Source organism: Nycticebus coucang, chromosome 21 (genome assembly GCF_027406575.1).
Source record: "Nycticebus coucang isolate mNycCou1 chromosome 21, mNycCou1.pri, whole genome shotgun sequence".
NCBI lineage: Eukaryota > Metazoa > Chordata > Mammalia > Primates > Lorisidae > Nycticebus > Nycticebus coucang.
Window position 1 is genome coordinate 36,950,019 of NC_069800.1, and position 24,747 is coordinate 36,974,765.

General features: G+C 39.1%; 1 protein-coding gene across 5 annotated transcripts in view; it reads left to right on the plus strand.

Moving 5' to 3' along the window:
• Positions 1-24,522, plus strand: part of LOC128573915 (signal-regulatory protein beta-1-like) — a 39,205-nt gene extending 14,683 nt beyond the window's left edge. For 2 of the 5 annotated variants that reach the window (XM_053574449.1, XM_053574451.1), the window contains exons 3-6: positions 21,131-21,445; positions 22,558-22,875; positions 23,513-23,612; positions 24,010-24,522. In XM_053574449.1, coding sequence (XP_053430424.1) covers positions 21,131-21,445; positions 22,558-22,875; positions 23,513-23,612; positions 24,010-24,088 — 812 coding nt within the window. In that variant the 3' untranslated portion in view covers positions 24,089-24,522. The remainder of the gene's footprint in view (positions 1-21,130; positions 21,446-22,557; positions 22,876-23,512; positions 23,613-24,009) is intronic. The other 3 variants (XM_053574450.1, XM_053574453.1, XM_053574452.1) reach the window with 3 other exon arrangements.
• The last annotated feature ends 225 nt before the right edge of the window (positions 24,523-24,747 follow it).

The window sequence follows — 24,747 nt, forward strand, 5'->3', positions numbered from 1 at the left end:
CTCTTCTTCTGGCCAGAGACTGCTGGAGCCTTGGGCTTTCAGTGCAAAACTCACTAGGTGCCAGGCACTCCAAAAACCGTGCGCACCACCTCCCGCCCTGATGCTGGGTGTGTCACACTCCAGAGCTGCTTCCAAACAAGAGCTACCTAGCTGGGGCAGCCACAGAGGAACTACACAGGGTCACTCCCTCCAAAGATCCAGCAACAATAGAGTGATCCTGCTGGGGTCTAATCTTGGACAGGCACCTCCCCGACTCTGAGGATGGCCAGAGGCAACAGTGAAAAACAATCATGAGGTGAAATCAACAGAAAAACTCTGGTAATATGAATAACTAGAGTAGATCAACTCCCCCAAGGATCAATGGGACAGACACAGCACGAGATCCCATGCACAAACAAATAGCTGAGATGTCACAAATCAAATTGAGAACCTGGATAGCAAATAGGATCGAATTAGAATTCCAAGCAGTAACCCAAAAGATATCTCAAGAATTCAATGAATTCAAAGACCAGATGACCAAAGATATGCACACATTGAGACAAAAAGTTGCAGCCCTCATAGATCTGAGAAACACAGTAGAATCCCTCAGCAACAGAATGCAGCAAGCAGAAGAAAGGATTTCTGACATTGAAGACAAAGCTTTCGAATGCTCTCAAACGCTCGAAGAGGAAGAGAAATGGAGAGCAAAAACAGATCACTCTCTCAGAGAGCTCTGGGACAATTTGAAGAAAACCAATATTCGTCTTATAGGGATCCCCAAAAGTGACGAAGTGACTTCACAAGGCACAGAGTCTCTTCTCCATGAGATTATGAAGGAGAACTTTCCAGACATGCCAAAGGATTCTGAAATTCAGATAGCAGTTTCAGAATTCCAGCACAACTCAACCCAAATAAGATATCCCCCAGACACATCATAATCAATTTCACTAAAGTTAATATGAAGGAGAAAATTCTGAAAGCAGCCAGACGAAAGAAAACCATCACCTACAAGGGCAAGAATATTAGAATAACTGCAGATCTCTCTGCTGAAAACTTTCAAGCTAGAAGAGGATGGTCATCGACTTTTAATCTCCTAAAACAAAATAACTTTAAACCCAGGATCCTGTACCCAGCTAAACTGAGTTTCATTTATGATGGAGAAATTAAATACTTCAATAACATTCACATGTTGAAGAAATTTGCCATAACTAAACCAGTTCTCCAGGATATTTTCAGACCTATCCTCCATAAAGACCAGCATAATCCTCCACCACAAAAGTAAACCCATCCAGAAAATTCTGACCAAATTCCAACTTCCACAGTCACAAAAGGATTACAAATTTCCACCGGACTCTCGAAAGGCTTACCAATATTCTCAATTAATGGGAATGGTTTAAATTGTCCTCTAAAGAGGCACAGGTTGGCTAACTGGATACAAAAACTCAAGCCAGATATCTGCTGCATACAAGAATCACATCTTACATTAAAAGACAAATATAGACTCAAGGTGAAGGGATGGTCATCTATACTCCAGGCAAATGGAAAGCAGGAAAAAACAGGTGTTGCTATCCTATTCGCAGACACAACAGGCTTTAAACCAACTGAAATAAGGAAGGATAAGGATGCACACTTCATATTTGTTAAAGATAATACTCAATATGATGAGATCTCAATTATTAATATTTATGTACCCAACCAGAATGCAACTCAATTTATAAGAGAAACTCTAACAGACATGAGCAACTTGATTTCCTCCAGTTCCATAGTAGTTGGAGATTTTAACACTCCTTTAGCAGTGCTGGATAGATCCTCCAAAAAGAAGCTAAGCAAAGAAATTTTAGATTTAAACTTAACTATTTAACATCTGGACGTAACAGACATCTACATAACATTCATCCCATAAAACTGAATACACATTCTTCTCATCAGCCCATGGAACATATTCCAAAATCGACCACATCCTAGGCCACAAATCTAACCTCAGCAAATTTTAAAAAATAAAACTTTTCCTTGCATCTTCTCAGACCATCATGGAATAAAAGTTGAACTCAATAACAACAGGAACCTGCATACCCATACAAAAACATGAAAGCTAAATAACTTTATGCTGAGGGATAGATGGGTTATAGATGAAATTAAGAAGGAAATCACCAAAGTTTTGAAACAAAACAACATTCAAGATACGAATTACCGGAACCTCTGGGATACTGCAAAGGCAGTCCAAAGAGGGAAATTTATAGCACTGAAAGCTTTCCTCAAGAAAACAGAAAGAGAGGAAGTTAATAACTTAATTGGACATCTCAAACAACAGCAGAAGGAAGAACACTCCAATCCCAAACCCAGCAGAAGAAAAGAAATAACCAAAATCAGAGCAGAATTAAATGAAATTGAAAACAAAAGAATTATACAACAGATCAATAAATCCAAAAGTTGGTTTTTTGAAAAGAACAATAAAATAGATAAACCTTTGGCCAACCTAGCCAGGAAAAAAAGAGTAAAATCTCTAATTTCATCAATCAGAAATGGTAATGATGAAATAACAACAGAACCCTCAGAAATTCAAAAAATTCTTAACGAATACTCCAAGAAATTCTACTTTCAGAAATATGAAAATCTGACAGAAATCGACCAAAACCTGGAAGTATACCACCTACCAAGACTTAGCCAGAATGAAGTGGAAATGTTGAACAGGCCTGTATCAAGTTCTGAAATAGCATCAACTATACAAAATCTCCCTAAAAAGAAAAGCCCAGGACCAGATGGCTTTATGTCAGAATTCTACCAAACCTTTAAAGAGCAACTAGTACCTATGTTACTAAACCTCTTCCAAAATAGAAAAAGAAGGACTATTACCCAACACATTCTATGAAACAAACATCACCTTGATCCCCAAACCAGGGAAAAACTCAACAAGAAAAGAAAATTATAGACCAATATCACTAATGAATATTGATGCTAAAATACTCAATAAGATCCTAACAAACAGAATCCAACAATACATCAAAAAAATTATACACCACGACCAAGTGGGATTTATCCCAGGGTCTCAAGGCTGGTTCAATATATGTAAATCTATAAATGTAATTCAGCACACAAACAAACTAAAAAATAAGGACCATATGATTCTTTCAATTGATGCAGAAAAAGCATTTGATAATATCCAGCATCCCTTCATGATCAGAACACTTAAGAAAATTGGTATAGAAGGGACATTTCTTAAACTAATAGAGGCCATCTACAGCAAACCCACAGCCAAGATCATATTGAATGGAGTTAAATTGAAATCATTTCCACTTAGATGAGGAACCAGGCAAGGTTGCCCATTGTCTCCATTGCTCTTTAACATTGTAATGCAAGTTTTAGCCATTGCAATTAGGGAAGAAAAAGCAATCAAGGTTATCCACATAGGGTCAGAAGAGATCAAACTTTCACTCTTCGCAGATGATATGATTGTATATCTGGAAAACACTAGGAATTCTACTACAAAACTCTTAGATGTGATCAAGGAATACAGCAATGTCTCAGGCTACAAAATCAACACCCATAAATCTGTAGTCTTTATATATACCAACAATAACCTAGCTGAAAAAACAGTCAAGGACTCTATTCCTTTCACAGTAGTGCCAAAGAAGATTAAATATTTGGGAGTATACCTAACAAAGAACGTGAAAGATCTCTACAAAGAGAACTATGAAACTTTAAGAAAAGAAATAGCTGAAGATGTTAACAAATGGAAAAACATACCATCCTCATGGCTGGGAAGAATCAACATTGTTAAAATGTCTATACTACCCAAAGCAATATATAATTTTAATGCATTTCCTATTAAAGCTCCATTGTCATATTTTAACAATCTTGGAAAAATAATACTTCATTGTATATAGAATCAGAAAAAAACTCAAATAGCCAAAACATTACTCAGCAATAAAAACAAAGCAGGAGGAATCATGCTATGAGACCTGAGACTGTATTATAAATTGATAGTGATCAAAACAGCATGGTATTGGCACAAGAACAGAGAAGCAGATGTCTAGATCAGAACAGAGAACCAAGAGATGAATCCAGCTACTTACTGTTATTTGATCTTTGACAAGCCAATTAAAAACATTCAGTGGGGAAAAGATTCCCCATTTAACAAATGGTGCTGTGTGAACTGGCTGGCAACCTATAGAAGATTGAAACTGGACCCACATCTTTCACCATTAACTAAGATAGACTCTCACTGGATAAAAGATTTAAACTTAAGACTGGAAACTATAAAAATACTTGAAGACAGTGCAGGAAAAACTCTTGAAGGAATCCTGGGTGAATATTTTATGAGGAAGACTCCCCGGGCAATTTTGAAGCAGTATCAAAAATACACTACTGGGACCTAATCAAACTAAAAAGCTTCTGCACAGCCAAGAACATAGTAAGTAAAGCAAGTAGACAGCCCTCAGAATGGGAGAAAATATTTGCAGGTTATACCTCTGATAAAGGTCTAATAACCAGAATCCACAGAGAACTCAAACATATTAGCAAGCAAAGAACATGTGATCCCATCTCAGGGTGGGCAAGGGACATGAAGAAAACCTTCTCTAAAGAAGACAGACGCACGATCTATAAACACATGAAAAAAAGCTCATCATCCTTATTCATCAGAGAAATGCAAATCAAAACAACTTTGAGACATCACCTAACCCCATAACAAAATCCCAAAACCAGAGATGTTGGCGTGGATGTGGAGAAAAGGGCACACTTCTACACTGCTGGTGGGAATGCACACTAATACATTCCTTCTGGAAGGATGTTTGGAGAATACTTAGAGACCTAAAAATAGACCTGCCATTCACTCCTATAATCTTTTACTAGGTTTATACCCAGAAGACCAAAAATCACAACATAACAAAGACATTTGTACCAGAATGTTTATTGCAGCCCAATTCATAATTGCTAAGTCATGGAAGAAGCCCAAGTGCCCATCGACCCACCAATGGACTAGCAAATTGTGGTACATATATACCATGGAATATTATGCAGCCTTAAAGAAAGATGGAGACTTTACTTCTTTCATGTTTACATGGATGAAGCTGGAACATATTCTTCTTAGCAAAGTATCTCAGGAATGGAAGAAAAAGTATCCAATGTACTCAGCCCTACTATGAAGTAAATTATAGCTTTCACATGAAGGCTATAACCCAACTATAGCACAAGACCATGAGGAAAGGGCCAAGGAAGGGGAAAGGAGGGGGGAGGTTATGGTGGAGGAAGAGTAACGGGCGGGGCCACACCTATGGTGCATCTTAGAATGGGTACAGGTGAAACTTACTAAAGACAGAATACAAATGTCTACATACAATAACTAAGAAAAGGCTACGTTGAACAGTTTGATGAGAATATTTCAGATTGTATTTGAAACCAGCACATTGTACCCCTTGATTGCACTAATGTACACAGCTATGATTTAACAATTAAAAAAATAGAATATTCTGCCTGGGAAGACTCAACATCATTAAAATGTCTATACTTTTCAAAGCAATCTACTGATTCAATGCAATCCCCATTAAAATACCAAAATCATACTTTGAAGATTTGGAAAAAATAATTTTTCGTCTTGTATGGAACCAGAAAAAAAACCCATATAGCAAGGCAATTCTTAATAATAAAAACAAAGCTGGGGGCTTCAGTCTACCATACTTTAGGCTATACTACAAAGCCATAGTGATCAAAACAGCATGGTATTGGCACAAAAACAGAGACATAGACATTTAGAACCGAATAGAAAACCAGGAGATGAAACTAATATCTCACAGCCATATAATCTTTTATAAACCAAACAAGAACATACACCAGGGGAAAGAATCCCTATTCAATGAATGGTGCTGGGAGAACTGGATAACCACATGTAAAAGTCTGAAACTGGACCTGTACCTTTCACCACTTACAAAAATTGATTCAAGATGGATAAAATATTTTAATCTAAGGCATGAAACAATTAAAAAAATTCTAGAAGAAAGTGTGGGGAAAACACTTGAAGATATTGGCCTGGGGCAATATTTTATGAAGAAGACTTCAGTGGCAATTGCAACAGCAACAAAAATTAACAAATGGGGCTTGATTAAACTGAATCTCTTCTGTACAACTAAGGCAACAACCAAAGCAAACAGACAATCTTCAGAATGGGAAAAGATATTTGCATATCATAAATCTGCAAAAGCTTGATATCAAAATCTTGATAACTAGGATCTACAGAGAACTCAAATTAATCAACAAAAAAAGAGCCAACAATCTCATCTATCACCAGGCAAGAGACATGAATAGAACCCCGTCTGCAGAAGACAGAGGAATGGCTAACAAACACAGGAAAAAATGCTCATCAGAGAAATGCATCCCTAATCATCAGAGAAATGCAAATCAAAAACACCCTGAGATATCACCTGAACCCAGTGAGAATAGTCCACATCATAAAGTCTCAAAGCTGAAGATGCTGGCACGGATGTGGAGAGAAGGGAACATTTTTACACTGTGGTAGGACTGCAAACTAATACAACCTTTCTAAAAAGAAGAAAATATGGAGAATCCTCAAAGACCTCAGATTAGACCTCCCATTTGGTCCTGCAATCCCATTACTGGGCATCTATCCAGAAGAAAAAAAATCATTTTATCATAAGGACATTTGCACTGGAATGTTTATCGCAGCTCAATTTATAATCACCAAAATGTGGAAACAGCCTAAATGCCCACCAACCCAGGAATGGATTAACAAGCTGTGGTATATGTATACCATGGAATACTATTCAACGATTAAAAGAGATGGATACTTTACATTTTTTTGTATTAACCTGGATGGAGGTGGAACATATTCTTCTTAATAAAGCATCAAGAATGGAGAAACAAGAATCCAATGCACTCAATTCTAATATGAAGACAGTAGATGACCTAATACATGATTGGGGGTAGGGGAATGAGGGAGCAGGGAGAAGAGTGGAGAGAGGGAGGTGGGGGTCATGGTGTATGGCACACCTCTTGGGGGCGGGACTGAATTATAAAAGGGACTTTATCTAACAAATGCAATCTGTGTAACCTAATTCTCACAGCTACCTGATCTTTGATAAACCAAACAAGAACATACACTGGGGGAAAAAATGTCACTTGTATTTTTTTAAAAAATCAATCACTTGAGACTTAACCAGAATCAGTTCTCACAGCACTGGGAGGAAGATTGCTTGAGCCCAGGAGTTAAATGATGCAGTGAGCTACCACTGTGCCTGGTGACATCCTGGTGACAGAGCAAGACCCCGTCTCTAAAAAAAAAGCAAAAGTGAAGATAAATGTTCACTTCAGCAGAGCAAATAGTATCCTCAATGAATCCCAACCAATAAAAAATATAATAAGAATAAGAATACTCTATGTTCAAGAAACTAGAGGAAAGATTGAATATGTGAAGTAGATGCACAAAATAATTTTCTTAAATCCACATTGAATTTTAAGACATGAAAACTGCAAGGTCTAAGATTTAAAAAAAGTAGGATTAATGGCACATAAAACATTGAAGAAAAGAAATTAATGTATTTAAAGACACAGGAACAGAAACTATCCACAATGACACATGAAAAGAGAAAGGAATGAAAAAATGATAAGCAAAGCATCAGTCAGCTATGAGAAAATTTCAAGTAGCCTAATCAATATATATTGGAGACACCAGTGAGAGAGGGGATGAAAGAATATTTAAAGAAATAACAGTCAAATATATTCCAAATATAAAAACTGTAAACCCACAGATTCAAAAAGCTCAATGAACTCCAAGCATAAGAAACAGAAAAAAATAATAATAACTACACCAAGGTGCATAATAATCAAATTACACAAACCAGTAAAAAAGAAAATACAGTAGAACCTCCATAGTTGACCACCTTCCAAAGTTGACCTAAAGTTCATAAACTGGACATGGACCACATGTAAGTGTCAGTGCAGCAGTCCTAGCTCCTTATGTTGACCACCTCCATATGTTGATAAGTTTGTTACATCTCTTGGGTGGTCAACTTACAGAGGTTCTACTGTCTGTTTTTTTTTAGATAGTCCTGTCATAGCTCACAGCAACCTCAATCTCTTGGGCTCAAGTGATTCTCTTGCCTTAACCTCCCTAGTAGCTGGGACTACAGGCCCTGGCCACAACACCCAGCTTTTCCTTGTTTTGTTTTGTTTAGCTGGCCCAGGCTAGGATCGAACCCACCAGCCCTGGAGCATGTGGCTGGCACCCTAACCACTAAGCTACGGGTGCTCAGCTGGTTCTACTGTATTTTAAATGCAGCCAGAGGGAAGGAAAATGTTAAATACAAAGGAACAAAAATAAGACATATTATTCATTGATAATAATGCAAGCTAGAAGACAGTGGAAAAACATCTTTAGATCATCAAAAGAGAAAAGAAAATAGTAAAAGTCAATCTATAATTTATACACATTTTTCAAAAGTGAAGTTAAGGCCGGGTGTGGTAGCTCATGTCTAGAATCCCAGCACTGTGGGAGACCAAGGCTTGGTGAAGGGAGGGTCTCTTGAGGCCAGGTGTCTGAGACCATCGTAGGCAACTTAGTCACACTTTGTCTCCACCCAAAATTTTTTTAAAAATTAGTCAGGCATGGTGGTGCATTCCGATAGTCCCAGCTACTTGAGCAGCTGAGGGAGGAAGATTGCTTGAGCCCAGGAGTTAAATGATGCAGTGAGCTACCACTGTGCCACTGCACACCAGCCTGGTGACAGAGCACGACCCTGTCTCTAAAAAAAACAAAAGTGAAGTTAAATGTTCGCTTCAGCAGCACAAATAGTAAAGGTGCAACTACAGAGAAGGATAGCATGGCTCGGGCAAGGATAGACTGTAGTCTGAGATGTAAATATCCTTCTTTCAGAAACTGGTAAATAAAAGAGAAAGGAAATCATTAAGAATGTATAGGACTCAAACAACTCTATACTCCAACTTCAGCTAACTGATATTTATAGAGCTCTCTATTCCAAAACAACAGAACACACATTCTTTTGAGATGTAAAAGGAGTATTTACCAAGATACATTGTATTCTAGGCCATAAATAACTTTTGGTAAATTTGAAATGAGTCACATCATACAAAGTGTGTTCTCTGGCCATAATAGAATTAAATTAATAAAGCAAAATACCTGTACTTCTGAATAATACATCATCAAAGAAGAAATCAGAAAGAAAATTTAACAGTATTTTAAACTCAGTGAAAATGAAAGCACAACATACCAAATTTGTGTTATGCAGTCAAAACAGTACTTGGGGAAAATTTATAGTACCAAAATGTTTATATTAGGACAGCAGAAAATTTTTTTCCAGTGACTTTAAAAACTAGGAAAAAAAATGAGTGAAACCCAAAGTAAACAAACAAAAAATAATAATAATAACTAAGACAAATTTCAGAAATAAAAAGTGGAAAACTGTAAAGCAAATCAATGAAAACCAAAGCTAGTTCTTTTTGAAAGTTAATAAAATCAGGGGGCGGAGACAAAATGGCTGACTGAAGCCAGCATTCCACAGAGGCTCCTGTCCAGAAGGAGAGTTAAAGGACAGACATTTAGCAAGTAACATGGTGGATTTGAGCTACACCAAGAGAGAAGGTTGAAGAACGCACAACAACCCCGGTGAGGTGAGCTGCGACCCCAAAGATACAAACAAAAGATACAGAATGCATCACCAAGGGGATGGGAGTCCCCTCCCCCATGAGAACAGCTCAGAGTATCCCACAAAAAAACGAGCAGAATTCAAAAGTCCTCCCACTATACTCCACAGAGCAGACTCTCTAAAAACTGGAACTACCCATGGCGCTCTCCTGCCAGGCATAAAACTGTGTAAAACTGTATACATTCTCTACCTGCAGTTCTGAGCTTCCAGCACTCCCCTCCACTCTTACTCTGAGGTCTGGAGGCTTGTCCCACAGGAGTCCAGATTCTTGGGTGATTTCTCGAGGAGTGTGGACAGGGCCTGAACTGCAGCTGGTCAGTGACGATTCTGCGGCACAGGAGTGAGGAGAGGACAGTCGGCTGAGAGGGAACCATGCTGGAGTGGCGGTGTACTGAGGCACAGAGCAGAAGCCATTTTTGGCAACAATAGAGCTCATCCCCGGATATTCTGAAGTCACACCCCCTGTCTCTCTGGGCAACCGGAGGAGGCCGGGCATCATCTCAGGTGGCAACCACCACAGAACAGATCTGGGACAGAAACACAGGCCCCATGAGTAAAGGGTTTGCCTGAGGTGGTACCGGCCTGGGTGGAGTGCAGGGACTAGAAAATGCACGCGCAGAGCTGGGAGAGTCCCAGGGAGGGGATGACCCAGAGGACCACTTTACTGAGCCTAAGACACACCCAGCCCCAGAGGACCATCAGCATAAACAAAGGAGGGCAGGCAGAGGCTGGAACTGACAGGTTACTGTGCTGCAAATAGAAACTCCACCTGAGACTATACAGCAGCACAGATAGTGCCTGAGGCACAGATTCTGGGAACTCAAAACAGCTTCTCTTCTGCAGGGGAATTTAGCAGGGACAGAAACAAATTCCCACAAAGTTGTTCTGTTCTGTCAGTAACATCAATCAGGGGTGGGGCTGGAATTGAGTGAACACCCCCCCAGCCTCCATCAAGCACCCGAAGTTGTCAGGCCTCACCTCCCCCTGCTGGATAGAGGCAGAGAGCAGTGGCCTGGCTGAGCAGACATAGATTTCCTTGTGATTCAGGCAGGTGCAAGCCCCTGAAGTATCTGCTCATTGGAGGCAACTGGGTCACAGCCCTGCGGGGTTATCAATGATTGGTGTGACAGAGGTGCAAGGTGGGGAAGGAGGCATCAACCTTCCCAGACTAATCTATTTGCTGGATGGGTCCTCCTAACTTCATGGAGCACTGGAGCAAGTCATATTTGAGTTGTCAGCAGACCCCTGTGATCTAGTTGCCAGAGACCTGTTAAACTCTCCCACCTGAGACAGGTGCTGACTGACACAATTGATTTGGACCTTTTGAACTGAGCCAACGACCTGAGGACTATCCAAGTGGTGCCCTGGGTGTGTGGTTGTAGGAAGGTTTGATTTTCCTTTTCCAATTGTTACCTGTGGGGGGGGGCAAGGTGACTTAATTGCTGGTATTTCTCCATATCTGAGACTTCAACCCAGAGTAACTGTTTCACTAGGGTCGGACAGAGACCAGCTTAAAACAAGACAGAGCCACTTAGCCCAACCACATCAAACAGGTCCCCACTTTTTCAGTCTGTAGCACTGTATGGGTCTTCGAGAAAACTCCAGGGGAAAAGTCAAATGGTGTAAAATAATCATGGGTGGAATCAGCAGAAAAACTCTGGTAACATGAATAACCAGAATAGATCAACACCCCCCCAAGGAAAGATATGGCAAATGTAACTGAAGATCCCATTCACAAACAGCTGGCTGAGATGTCAGAAATCGAATTCAGAATTTGGATTGCAAACAAGATGAATAGAATGGAGCGAAATTTAGAATTAGAAATTCGAGGAGCAATTCAAAAGTTCGAGTTAGAAATTTGAAGAGAAATTCAAAAGTTGTCTCAAGAATTCAACGAACTTAAAGACAAAACCACCAAAGATTTTGACACACTGAAGCAAGAATTTGCAGCCCTCAAAGATCTGAAAAACAATAGAATCCCTCAGTAACAGAGTGGATCAACCAGAAGAAAGGATTTCTGACATGGAAGACAAAGCTTTTGAATGCTCCCAAACTCTCAAAGAGGAAGAGAAATGGAGAGCAAAAATAGATCATTCTCTAAGAGAGCTCTGGGATAATTCGAAGAAGGCTAATATCTGACTCATTGGAATCCCTGAAAGCAATGAAACGGATTCGCAAGGCACAGACACCCTCCTCCATGATTATGAAAGAGAATTTTCCAGACATGCCAAGATATTCTGAAATTCAGATAGCAGACAGTTTCAGAACCCCAGCACAACTCAACCTGAATAAGACATCCCTCAGGCACATCATAATTAACTTCACTAAAGTTAATATGAAGGAGAAAATTCTGAAAGTAGCCAGATGTAAGAAAACCATTACCTACAAAAGAAAGTATATTAGAATGACTGCAGATCTCTCTGCTGAAACTTTTCATGCCAGAGGAGGGTGGTCATCAACTTTTAATATCCTAAAACAAAATAACTTTCAACCCTAGATCCTGTATCCAGCTAAACTGAGTTTCATTTATGATGGAGAAATTAAATACTTTAATGACATTCACATGTTGAAAAAATTTGCCATAACCAAACCAGCTCTTCAGGATATTCTCAGACCTATCCTCCATAATGACCAGCCCAATCCTCTACCATAAAAGTAAACTCACTCAGAAACTTTTGATAAAACTCCAACTTCCACAGTGGTAAAAGGATTAAAAATGTCCACTGGACTTTTGAAAAACTCAGTACCCAAAATTTTACCAGACTTACCAATATTCTCCATTAATGTGAATGGCTTAAATTGTCCTCTAAAGAGGCACAGGTTGGCTGATTCAGGCCAGATATTTGCTGCATAAAAGAATCACAGCTTACCTTAAAAAATAAATATAGACTCAGGGGGAAAGGATTGGTCGTCCATATTTCAGGCAAATGGTAATCAGAAAAAAGCAGGTATTGCAATTCTATTTGCAAATACAATAGGCTTTAAACCAACAAAAGTAAGGAAGGATAAGAATCATCACTTCATATTTGTTAAGGGTAATACTCAATATGACGAGATTTCAATTATTAATATTTATGCACACAACAAGAATGCACCTCAATTTATAAAAGAAACTCTAACAGACAGGAGCAACTTGATTTCCTCCAGCTCCATAATGATACAAGATTTCAACACTCCTTTGTCAGTGTTGGATAGATCCTCCAATAAGAAGCTAAACAAAGAAATTTTAGATTTAAACCTAACCATTCAACATTTGGATTTAGCAGACACCTACAGAACATTTCAGCCCAACAAAACTCAATACACATACTTCTCATCAGCCCATGGAACATACTCCAAAATTGATCACATCTTAGGTCACAAGTCTAACCTCGGTAAATTTAAAGGAATAGAAATTAATTCTTGCATCTTCTCAGACCACCATGGAATAAAAGTTGAACTCACTAACAACAGGAATCTGCATACTCATACAAAAACATGGAAGTTAAATAACCTTATGCTGAATGCTAGCTGGGTCATAGATGAGATTAAGAAGGAAATTGCCAAATTTTTAGAACAAAACAACAATGAAGACACGAATTACTAAAACCTCTGCAAAGGCAGTCCTAAGAGAGAAATTTATAGCACTGCAAGCCTTTTCAGAAAGAGAAAGTTAACAACTTAATGGGACATCTCAAGCAACTGTTAAAAGAAGAACATTCCAACCCCAAACCCAGTAGAAGAAAAGAAATAACCAAAATTAGAGCAGAAGTAAATGGAATTGAAAGCAAAAGAATTATACAACAGATCAATATCAAAAAGTTGGTTTTTTGAAAAGGTCAATAAAATAGATAAACCTTTGGCTAACCTAACCCAAGTAAAAAAAGAGTAGAATCTCTAATTTCATCAATCAGAAATGATAAAGATGAAATAACAACAGACTCCCCAGAAATTCAAAAAATCCTTCATGAATATTACAAGAAACTTTATTCTCAGAAATATAAAAATCTGAAGGAAAGGGACCAATACTTGGAAGCACGTCACCTTCCAAGACTTAGCCAGAATCAAGTGGAAATGTTGAACAGGCCTATATCAAGTTCTGAAATAGCATCAACCATACAAAATCTTCCTAAAAAGAAAAGCCCAGGACCAGATGGCTTCACATCAGAATTCTACCAAACCTTTAAAGAGGAATTAGTACCTATAGTACTCAACTTGTTCCAAAATATAGAAAAAGAAGGAAGACTACCCAACACATTCTATGAAGCAAACATCACCCTGATCCCCAAACCAGAAAAAGACCCAACAAGAAAAGAAAATTATAGACCAATATCACTAATGAATATAGATGCAAAAATATTCAACAAGATCCTAACAAACAGAGTCCAGCAATACATCAAATTATACATCATGACCAAGTCAGTTTTATCCCAGGGTCTCAAGGCTGGTTAAATATACAGAAATCTATAAATGTAATCCAGCACATACACAAATTAAAAAACAAAGACCATATGATTCTCTCAATCGATGCAGAAAAAGCTTTTGATAATATCCAGCATCCCTTCATGATCAGAACACTTAAGAAAATTGGTGTAGAAGGGACATTTCTTAAACTGATAGAGGCCATCTACAGCAAACCCACAGCCAATATCCTATTGAATGCAGTTAAATTGAAATCATTTCCACTCAGATCAGGAACCAGACAAGGCTGCCCATTGTCTCCACTGCTCTTTAACATTGTAATGGAAGTTTTAGCCATGGCGATTAGGGAAGAAAAGGTGATCAAGGTTATCCACATAGGCTCAGAAGAGATTAAACTTTCGCTCTTCGCAGATGATATGATTGTATATCTGGAAAACACCAGAGATTCTACTACAAAACTCTTAGATGTGATCAAGGAATACAGCAGCGTCTCAGGTTACAAAATCAACATTCATAAATCAGTAGCCTTTATATATACCAACAATAGTCAAGCTGAAAAAACAGTTAAGGACTCTATTCCATTCACAGTAATGTCAAAGAAGATGAAATATTTGGGAGTTTATCTAAGAAAGGACGTAAAAGATGTCTATAAAGAGAACTATGAAACTCTAAGAAAAGAAATAGCTGAACATGTTAACAAATGGAAAACATACCATGCTCATGGCTGGGAAGAATCAACAATGTTAAAATGTCCATATTACCCAAAGCAATAACAATTTTAATGCAATCCCTGTTAAAGCTCCACTGTCATACTTTAAAGATCTTGAAAAAATAATTCTTCATTTTATATGGAATCAGAAAAAACCTCGAATAGCCAAGACATTACTCAGAAATAAAAACAAAACAGGAGGAATCACGCTACCAGACCTTAGACTATACTACAAATTGATAGTGATCAAAACAGCATGTTACTGGCACAAAAACAGAAAGGTAGAAGTCTGGAACAGAATAGAGAATCAAGAGATGAACCAAGCTACTTACCATTACTTGATCTTTGACAAGCCAATTAAAAACATTCAGTGGAGAAAAGATTCCCTATTTAACAAATGGTGCTGGGTGAACTGGCTGGCAACCTGTAGAAGACTGAAATTGGACCCACACCTTTCATCATTAACTAAGATAGACTCTCACTGGATTAAAGATGTAAACTTAAGACATGAAACTATAAAAATACTAGAAAAGAGTGCAGGGAAAACTCTCGAAGAAATCGGCCTGGGTGAGTATTTTATGAGGAGGACACTCTGGGCAATTGAAGCAGCATCAAAAATACACTATTGGGATCTGATCAAACTAAAAACTTCTGCACAGCCAAGAACACAGTAAGTAAAGCAAGCAAACAGCCCTCAGAATGGGAGAAGATATTTGCAGGTTATGTCTCCAACAAGGGTTTAATAACTAGAATCCACAGAGAACTCAAATGTATAAGCAAGAAAAGAACCAGTGATCCCATCACAGGCTGGGCAAGGGACTTGAAGAGAAACTTCTCTGAAGAAGACAGGCACACAGCCTACAGACATATGAAAAAATGCTCATCATCCTTAATCATCAGAGAAATGCAAATCAAAACTACTTTGAGATTATCATCTAACTCCAGTAAGATTAGCCCATGTCACAAAATCCCAAGACCAGAGATGTTGGCATGGATGTGGAGAAAAGGGAACATTTCTACACTGCTGGTGGGAATGTAAATTAATACATTCCTTTTGGAAATATGTTTGGAGAACACTTAGAGATCTAAAAATATATCTGCCATTCAATCCTATAATTCCTCTACTAGGTATATACCCAGAAGACCAAAAATCACATTATAACAAAGATATTTGTACCAGAATGTTTACTGCAGCCCAATTCATAATTGCTAAGTCATGGAAAAAGCCCAAGTGCCCACTGAATGGATTAATAAATAGTGGTATATGTACACCATGGAATATTATGCAGCCTTAAAGAAAGATGGAGACTTTACCTCTTTCATGTTTACATGGATGGAGCTGGAACATATTCTTCTTAGTAAAGTATCTCAAGAATGGAAGAAAAAGTATCCAATGTACTCAGCCCTACTATGAAACTAATTTGTGACTTTCATATGAAAGCTATAACCCAGTTATAATCTAAGAATATGGAGAAGGGGGAAAGGAAGGGGAGGAAGGGGAAAGGATGGACGGAGGTAAGGTGATTGGTGGGATTACACCTGCGGTGCATCTTACAAGGGTACATGTGAAACTTAGTAAATGTAGACTATAAATGTCTTAACACAATAACTAAGAAAATGCCAGGAAGGCTATGTTAACCAGTGTGATGAAAATGTGTCAAACGGTCTATAAAACCAGTGTATGGTGGCCCATGATTGCATTAATGTACACAGCTATTATTTAATAATAAAAATAAATTAATTAAAAAAGAAGAAAGTTAATAAAATCAGTTAAGTCCACAGCCACATAATCAGGAGAAAACACAAATTACCAATAGCAATAATGAGAAAGATGACATCACTACAGAGTCCATACAGATTAAAAAGATTATACTGAAACTTTGTTAAAAACTATACTAATAAATTCAATGATTTAGATGAAATGGACAAATCTTTGAAAGACACAGACTCTCAAGGCTCACTCAAAAAGAAATAATACCTTGATTGTCTCTATATCTATTAAACGAATTAAATATGTAGTTTAAAAAGCCTCCCATGAAGAATAATTCAAGCCCAGATGATGTCATTGAAGGCTTCTACCAAATACTTGAGGTAGAAATACTAACAATTCTACACAAATTCCTCCAGAAAATTAAAGAGGAATTAATGCTTTCCAGTCTCTGAGGTCAGAATTACTCCAATATTAAAACCAGGTAAAGACATTATGGGAAAAGAAAACTACAGATGAGTTATCCATTATGAACAGAGAATTATTATAAAGCTATGGTAATCATACAGTGTAGTACTGGCACCAAGATAGACAATTATCAATGCTATGTATAGAAACTATTAAAAAGAATATAAAAGAAGAAAATGATAGACAAGTAGATCAATAGAACAGAACAGAGGTTCCAGAAATAGGCCCATAAATATGGTCAATTGATTTCTAAAATTAAAAAAAAAAAGTGTAAAGGCATTCAGTGGAGAAAGAAGATTTTTCAATAATGGTGCTGGATCAATTGGAGCATTAAGAGACCAACAAAACAAAATAAAAATTTTCACAAATGCACCCAGTTCCTCCCACCATACACCAGAATAAATTTCATATAGATCAGATTTAAATGTAAAAAGTGAAACTATGTAAGTACTAGAAGAAAACATGAGTGTATTCTTTTATAACCTGGAAGTGGGGAAGCTCTTCCTGACCATAATTCCAAATAAAAAAAATAGAAAAAATGATCATTGTGTCTAGACTGGACAAAAAGATATTTGTGTATGAATGTGTATGGTAATTTGCAACTTATAAAGAAGCATGATTAACATATACAGCTCTTCTAAATTGTTAGGAAAAAAAGACAAGCAACTTATGAGCAACAAACATGAAAAGACAAAGTAATAGAAAATGTAATACAAATGTCTCCTAGACATATTAAAATATGCTCAGCAACCCTGGTATAAAAAGAATTGCAAATTAAAATCCCACTAGGACACGTAGTTTCTCACCTATCTGCCGGGCTAAAAGTTTGACAGCACACTCTATTGTGGAAGATATGGGGAAACAGCTATGCCATATTTTGATGACAGCCTGGGTACAAAATCATATAATCCATAAGAAGATGAATTTGGCAATATCTAGCAAAATTATATATATATATATTGCATGTACATTTTACATAATTACATATTGCCCTATGACTCAATAATCACACTTCTAGAAAAAAAAATTGAGACAGGATCTCTCACTCTCTTGTCTTGGATAGAGTGCTGGGGCACCAAAGCTCACAGCAGACTCAAACTCTTGGGCTCAAGCAATCTTCTTGCCCCAGCCTCCAGAGGAGCTGGAACTACAGGTGTGCATCACAACACTCAGCTAGTTTTCCTATTTTTAGTAGAGACAGCATCTCATTTTTGCTCATTTTTGCTGGTCTCCAACTCCTGAGCTCAAGCAATCCACCTGCCTCAACCTTCCAGATGCTAGCATTATAGGTGTAAGCCAACGTGCCCAGACTCACTTCTAGAAGTTTATCCCAAAGCTCTACTAACATAAATGCAAGATGACTTAACCTTAGACTCTTCATTACAACACTCTTTGTAAGAGCACAAGATGAGTGGCCCAATTATGATACTGTCACACAATTGGGTTCTAGGTAACTTAAAAAGGGCATTAAGAAGAACTCAGCAGTCCATGTCAGAGTGATCCAAGGGATATCACCGAACAAGGAAAGCAATTCATAGAATAGAGTGTGAAGGGAAACACTATAAGAATAAATTAAAAATTTTCCCTTATGGGAAAAAAGGAACAGGGCTGAAGGGACAGGGATAAAAGCTAGACTTCTCTCAGTGCACCCTTACTTAAGTTTTGACCTTATAAACACATGAATGTTTTAAATAATTAATTAAAAAATCCAAAATAAATCTAAATTACTAAATCTAAAATGAAATTAATTAATCTATGTATTGATGGCTTAACTAGACAAAGACTAATTATTTCAAAGGAATTAAAAACAAAAGGTTTTAGCTTAAGTTCACTGAGAAACCAGCCCTAAGACAAGGAATTGAGGGCAAATAACCATCAAAGTCAGATAGTCAATAAAGGAGAAGTTACCATGCCCACTACCATGTGGATGACCGGAGCTTCATCTAATTGAGAAGCTGTGGGCAATGGTACAGGATTTGAAAAATTTGTTAGGGTCAATGACTTGGTTTATTCAACAAATAAATGGCAAAGGAAAAAGAAGGGAAGGGGAATTCTTTTTGATTAAAAGAGGTTTAAGAGATCAATAGAATATAATCTATGGATCTTGTTTGTATCCTGATTCAAAGAAACCAACTGTAACATCATACTTGTGAGACAAGGAGGAAAATCTGAATGCTGACAAATAGTAAATTATATCCTGCAATTATTACTGAATTTTAAGTATAATAATGGTATTTTGATTGTTTAAAAAAAGAATTCTTAACTCTTAGATATACATGCTGAAGTAGTTACTATATATGAATAAAATCACAGCATGTCTAGTATGTGCTTTAAAATTAACCAGTATATGACTTATTTCACTTAGCATAATGTATATGACATTCATTTATGCTGCAATAAATGACAGAATCTCCTGTTTTAAGCCTCAATAATATTCCATTGTATGTTATGTACACAAAAGCTTCCATATCTTGGCTTTTGTGAACAATGTTGCAATCTTTATGACATGTTGATTTCATAAACTTTTGGTATGTACCCAGAAAAGGAATTACTGGGGCAAATGGTAGTTCTGTTTTTAATTTCCCTCACTTGCATGCAGAATATAAAACAAAACCAACTCAAATCCATAGAATCAGCGTAGAATAGTAGTTATCAGGGGTGAGAGTGTATGGGAAATGAGGAGATGAAAGTTAAAGCATACAAAATTTCTGTTAAGTAAGGTGAATAAGACTAGAGCATGAGAACTGTGGTAAATAATATTTTATTATACAATGTAAATTTGCTAAAACAGTAGATTTTAGGTACTTTTAGCCCACACAAAAATGTGATATAATGGATATATTAATTTACTTGATTGTAATAATTACTTCACTAAACATATATATACATACATATCAAAACATCATGTTATATACCGAAAATATATATAATAAAAAATATGTAACCCAGTGGGTGGTGGGAACAGCATAAATGAAACAAGATCAGCCATTTGTTCATAATTGTTAAAGGGGCAGCGCCTGTGGCTCAGTGAGTAGGGCGCCGGCCCCATATGCCGAGGGTGGCGGGTTCGAACCCAGCCCCAGCCAAACTGCAACAAAGGAATAGCTGGGCGTTGTGGTGGGCGCCTATAGTCCCAGCTGCTGGGGAGGCTGAGGCAAGAGAATCGCGTAAGCGCAAGAGCTGGAGGCTGCTGTGAGCCGTGTGACGCCACGGCACTCTACCCAAGGGCGGTACAGTGAGACTCTGTCTCTACAAAAAAAAAAAAAAAAACTTTCTCTCATCTGTGTGTGTTTACAATTTTATTATAATAAAAAGTTTACTTAATCTAAACCTATACACTCCCCTGAAAAATCTTTGTACCCTAAATTGAAGTCTACTACAGTACTTAGTTTCAAACACAGTGGAAGGAAATCTGGCAGAAAGTTTTGGGAGAAACTTGTTGTAAGTTCATAGAAAACAAAGCAAATGAAAATAACAAGACCAATAAAAACTTCTGAGAAAACAAAAAGCGGTACAAGAAAGTAAATATAATCATAATATATTACAAATTCCAATTGCGAACAATGGCCAAATAGTCGTAATAATATAAATGCTGGATACTGATAGAACAGAAAATTACAATGTGTCTATAATAGAGGAACCAAGGAGGGGAGTTGTGAGTGGCAGGTGGAGGAAGACATAAAAGAGCTGAACCATCATTGCCTGTAGTATTAGGCACATCCATAACGCTGAAAATTTGAGAAATAATAGTATAAACATGCTATTTAGAAAGACAGAGAGAAATGCCCAAAGAATCAGCTAAAATAGTTAAAAGTGGTTGGTCCGTAATTTTTGAAAGAAGAGGGAGCCACTGTTTTTCATCGTATGCCTTTTGTAACATTTAAAACAATGTACTTTGGGAAGAAAGGACAAAGGAAGGGAGAGGGTAGGAGAACAAGAGAATGACATGGTCAGATCTGCATTCAGAAAGGTCACCACGGTCTGTTTTCTAAGTGTGAGCTGAAAGGGTGAGGCCAGTCAATTAGCTGTTACAAGAAGAGTAATGATTAAAGAGAGAAAACTGAAGATGACGGATTGAGGTGCGAAATCAAGCAGGGTAAACAGTGAGGGTGAGTGTTGTGTCTGATAGTAACTCACCATCTTCATTTCTCTTCTTTTTTCTTCCTCCCTTCACCCTTGCCCCTATCAAAGCTAAGCCCTCTCCTCCAGAGATTTCTGGCCCCTCCAGCAGGGCCAGCCCAGGTCAACTACTGAACCTAACGTGCATATCAACTGGCTTCTTTCCCAAAGACATAGATGTGAAATGGTTTGAAAATGGTGTGGCACTTCCAACTTTTCAGACCTTCGTCTTCCTGCCTAAAGATGCTTCCTCCTACACTGTCGTCAGCACTGCCCTGGTGACTCTTGCCATCTCCTCAATGCACTCCCAGGTCACTTGCCAAGTGACTCACAGTGAATTGCAGAGACCCCTCAGAGGGCATGTGAATATCTCCCAGTTTCTCCAAGGTAGGCCCCCAACACATGCACAAACACACACAAAGCAAACTTTAGCAAACACCACAGACCTCCAATTGGAACACTTCACCTATATCCTCCCATTCATTCTCCACAAAACTCCCACTAGGATGAGTACGAAATTCCCTATTTGATACAACCATCCTTGTCCTACATCAGGCCATGATTAGGTCCTTCTGTTTCAGAGCTCCCTTCCCTCTAGTGTCTGTGGGAGGTGGGAGCTCCTTCATTCATTTAGGGGGTGTTTATATAGCATTTGCTATGTGGTGGCATGTTACAGGTTCTAGGGAGTCCTTGGTAAACAGAACAGACCTGGTTCTGCCCCACTGAGATTATAGTCATGGGAACCCCATCAACCAAGACACAAACAACTAAATACCTATGAATTGTAACATTTGCTCTGAGGGGAAAGAACAGACCTCTGAGATAAATGAAAACAAGAGAAATCCAGTTTACTCAAGAAGTACCTTTTTGAAGAAGTGATGTTTGAGTTAAGGCATGAAAAGGAATCATCCAAGTAAAGATCAGAGTGTTCTAGGCAGAAGAAATAGAGTGTGAAGGCCCTGTGTTTGGGGGTGTGGAGAAGAACGCCATGTCCGAGATGCAGATGGGAGGCCAGCATGTCAGGGGCTTAGTGAGAAGATGGGTGCATGGAAAAGGAAGAAGATGGAGCAAGAGGTTACCAGATAATTCAGGGTTTCTAGGCCACAATAAGGAAGTTTCTTCCACTTGGAATCTCCATGTGAACTTTTAACTCCATTGTCCAAACCACCAAGCCACCATTGCTTTGCTGTCCTGTTCATCTATCAAATTTCCACTCTAAGGTCACTTCCTTTGGAAACTCTTCCCTAATCTGCCCTCCTCCAGACCAGGTCAGGTATCCCTGTTGTGAGTTCTCAGACCTCCTCTCTGGGGGTCATGTGGCTGCCTGTTTCCTCCTTGTCCTCACCACTTGAGTGGGAGCTCCACAAGGGAGGGACTATGCCTGTCTTTTTCACTGCTGTAGCCCAAGAACCCAGCACACAGCCCAGAAAGGTCTGGATGCTCTTTGAGCATGTTTTGCACAAAGGAAGGCAGTAGCAAATGAAGGGTTATTGTTTCAGTTGTGCCCACAGTGACTGTCTTAGCACGCTACATCCCAGGAATCCAGGCAGCCATCCTCACCTGCCATGTCCAAAGGTTTTACCCCAAAGACATTCAAATCACCTGGCTGAAGAGAAACATAGGCTTCAAGACCTGTGAGGTCCTTATTCCCACTGAGAATCCAGATGGCACATCCAACCAAGACAGTCATAGCCTGGTCAACACTTCAGAGGGGGAGGATGAAATGCTGTTCACCTGTCAAGTGTGGCAGAATGACCAGAGTCTGGTCCAGGCTAGCAGACAGCTGAGCAAGTTCGGAGAAGAACAAGAGAGTTTGGGTAAGTAGGAGTGGAATAACCAAGCAGTTAAAGGCTCCGACCTAGAGATTGTCTATGTTCAAACGCTGACTTGGTTGTGCTCACCATAGGTGAGCACTTTCCTTGGGAAAGTCACTTCACTTTTCTGAAACTCAGATTCTTCATCTATAAAATGGGACAGCAATTATATCAACCTCTTCAGAGCATTACGCCGTCAGTACCAAAAAGCAATAAACGCAGCTTTCATCACACAGCCAGACCCTGACCACCCACCCATTTTATCAGATACTCCTGGGAATAACTAAGTTTATATGAAACATCTTTCCCCAGTTCCCACACATCCTTCCAAGAGACATTCAGACAAGATTGGGTGTATTCAGGGTAATATGAACATAGACCCAAAAGCCATTCAGATTCTACATCACTGAGCACCTATTAGGTACTTTGCTTGGGTGCTCTCATTTGATAGAAAACATTCTGAAGTGTGTATCATAATCCCCATTTTAAAGATAGGAAAACCAAGGCTCATAGAGGTGAGGTGATTCTCCCAAGACCAAGATGTAGTCTTGGTACCTGACTTGGGATGGGGCTAAGCCTGCATGGGAGTGGAGTGATAAAAGCAGGAATTAGTCTCATCCTAATATCTTCCTGTCACCAGGTACGACGGTGTTCAGCTCCCTCTTCCTCCTAGCCTGGAAGTTGTTTCCTCTGACTGCACTTTCTGCTATCTATATTTTGAGGAGGAACCCTTCTTCCAGGTAAGGGGGCACCCTGGGTAGAAGTTGGGTTCCCAGAGATGGCTCTCCAGCTGCAAGAGGAAGGGGGGCCTCCCATTTCTCCTCTCCTTTAAGGGGAATCCAGAGGGTCCATGATAGCTGTCCCTCAGTTCTTTCAACCTTTCCCTCTGTCTCTAACACCTCTAACTGGGGATGTGCAAAGATGTGAGTTCCCCTGGTCAGGGCCAGGGAAGGGCATCTAGGGAGGAAGAGGAAGAGGAGCGGTGTGAAGACAACACCCCCGAGGTAGTCTCCAGGGACAGGTGCGAGAAGAGCAAGGGCTTTGCCTCAGCCCCCTGCTTCCTCTTCAGGTCACTGGCCTTGCAAGGTTAGCCCTCCTCAGTGACACAGGACCCTCAGTCTCTTCCTGCCTTGACAGGAGGACTGGCCTAGGAGAGGGACCTGCCAAGATGCCTGCAGTTGCTACCCCTGCTTCTCCTGCCTCCTCACCCTGCTGAGACCTGTCTGCCTCTGGCTGTCTCTTCCTGCCTCCTGCAGCCCCCTGAGGAAAGCAGAGCCAGGACCAGGAAGGTGGGTAGTGAGAAGTGAGCTGTCATGCCCTCCCCAGGAGTGAAGTTTCTGTGGAGAGTCGGACCTCAAAGTCTGTGACCCTGACCAAGAAACTCAGCAGAGGCAGGACAGGCCCCAACCCAGATGGAAACACTCACCTGCACGTCGGACAGCTCCCTCCTAACTCTTCAAGGAAAGCTTACTGTGAGCACCTGAGCCCCATGGTGAAACTCCTATAGCCCTATCATTAAAATGGGGTTTAAGGAGACACTTATGTCCAAAAAACACATGAGGAGATGTCCAACCTCATTAGTAATCAGGAAAAGCCATGGCAAAACTACTCTGAAATGCCATTTTGTTCCCATTCAAACAGCAAAAATAAAGGAGCAATTGTGTCTTTTGTACATTGCTGGTGGGCACATAAATGGACACAGCTATTTTGAGGGAAAAATGGTTGTGTTAAATACTCACATACTCTATAACCTGGCATTTCCACTCTTGGGTTACACCCAAAAGAAACTCCTGCACACGTGAGGAGTTTGTACAGGAGATATGTACAAATATATACATGATACCGTTATTCAAAATTAGCAAAACCTGAACATAG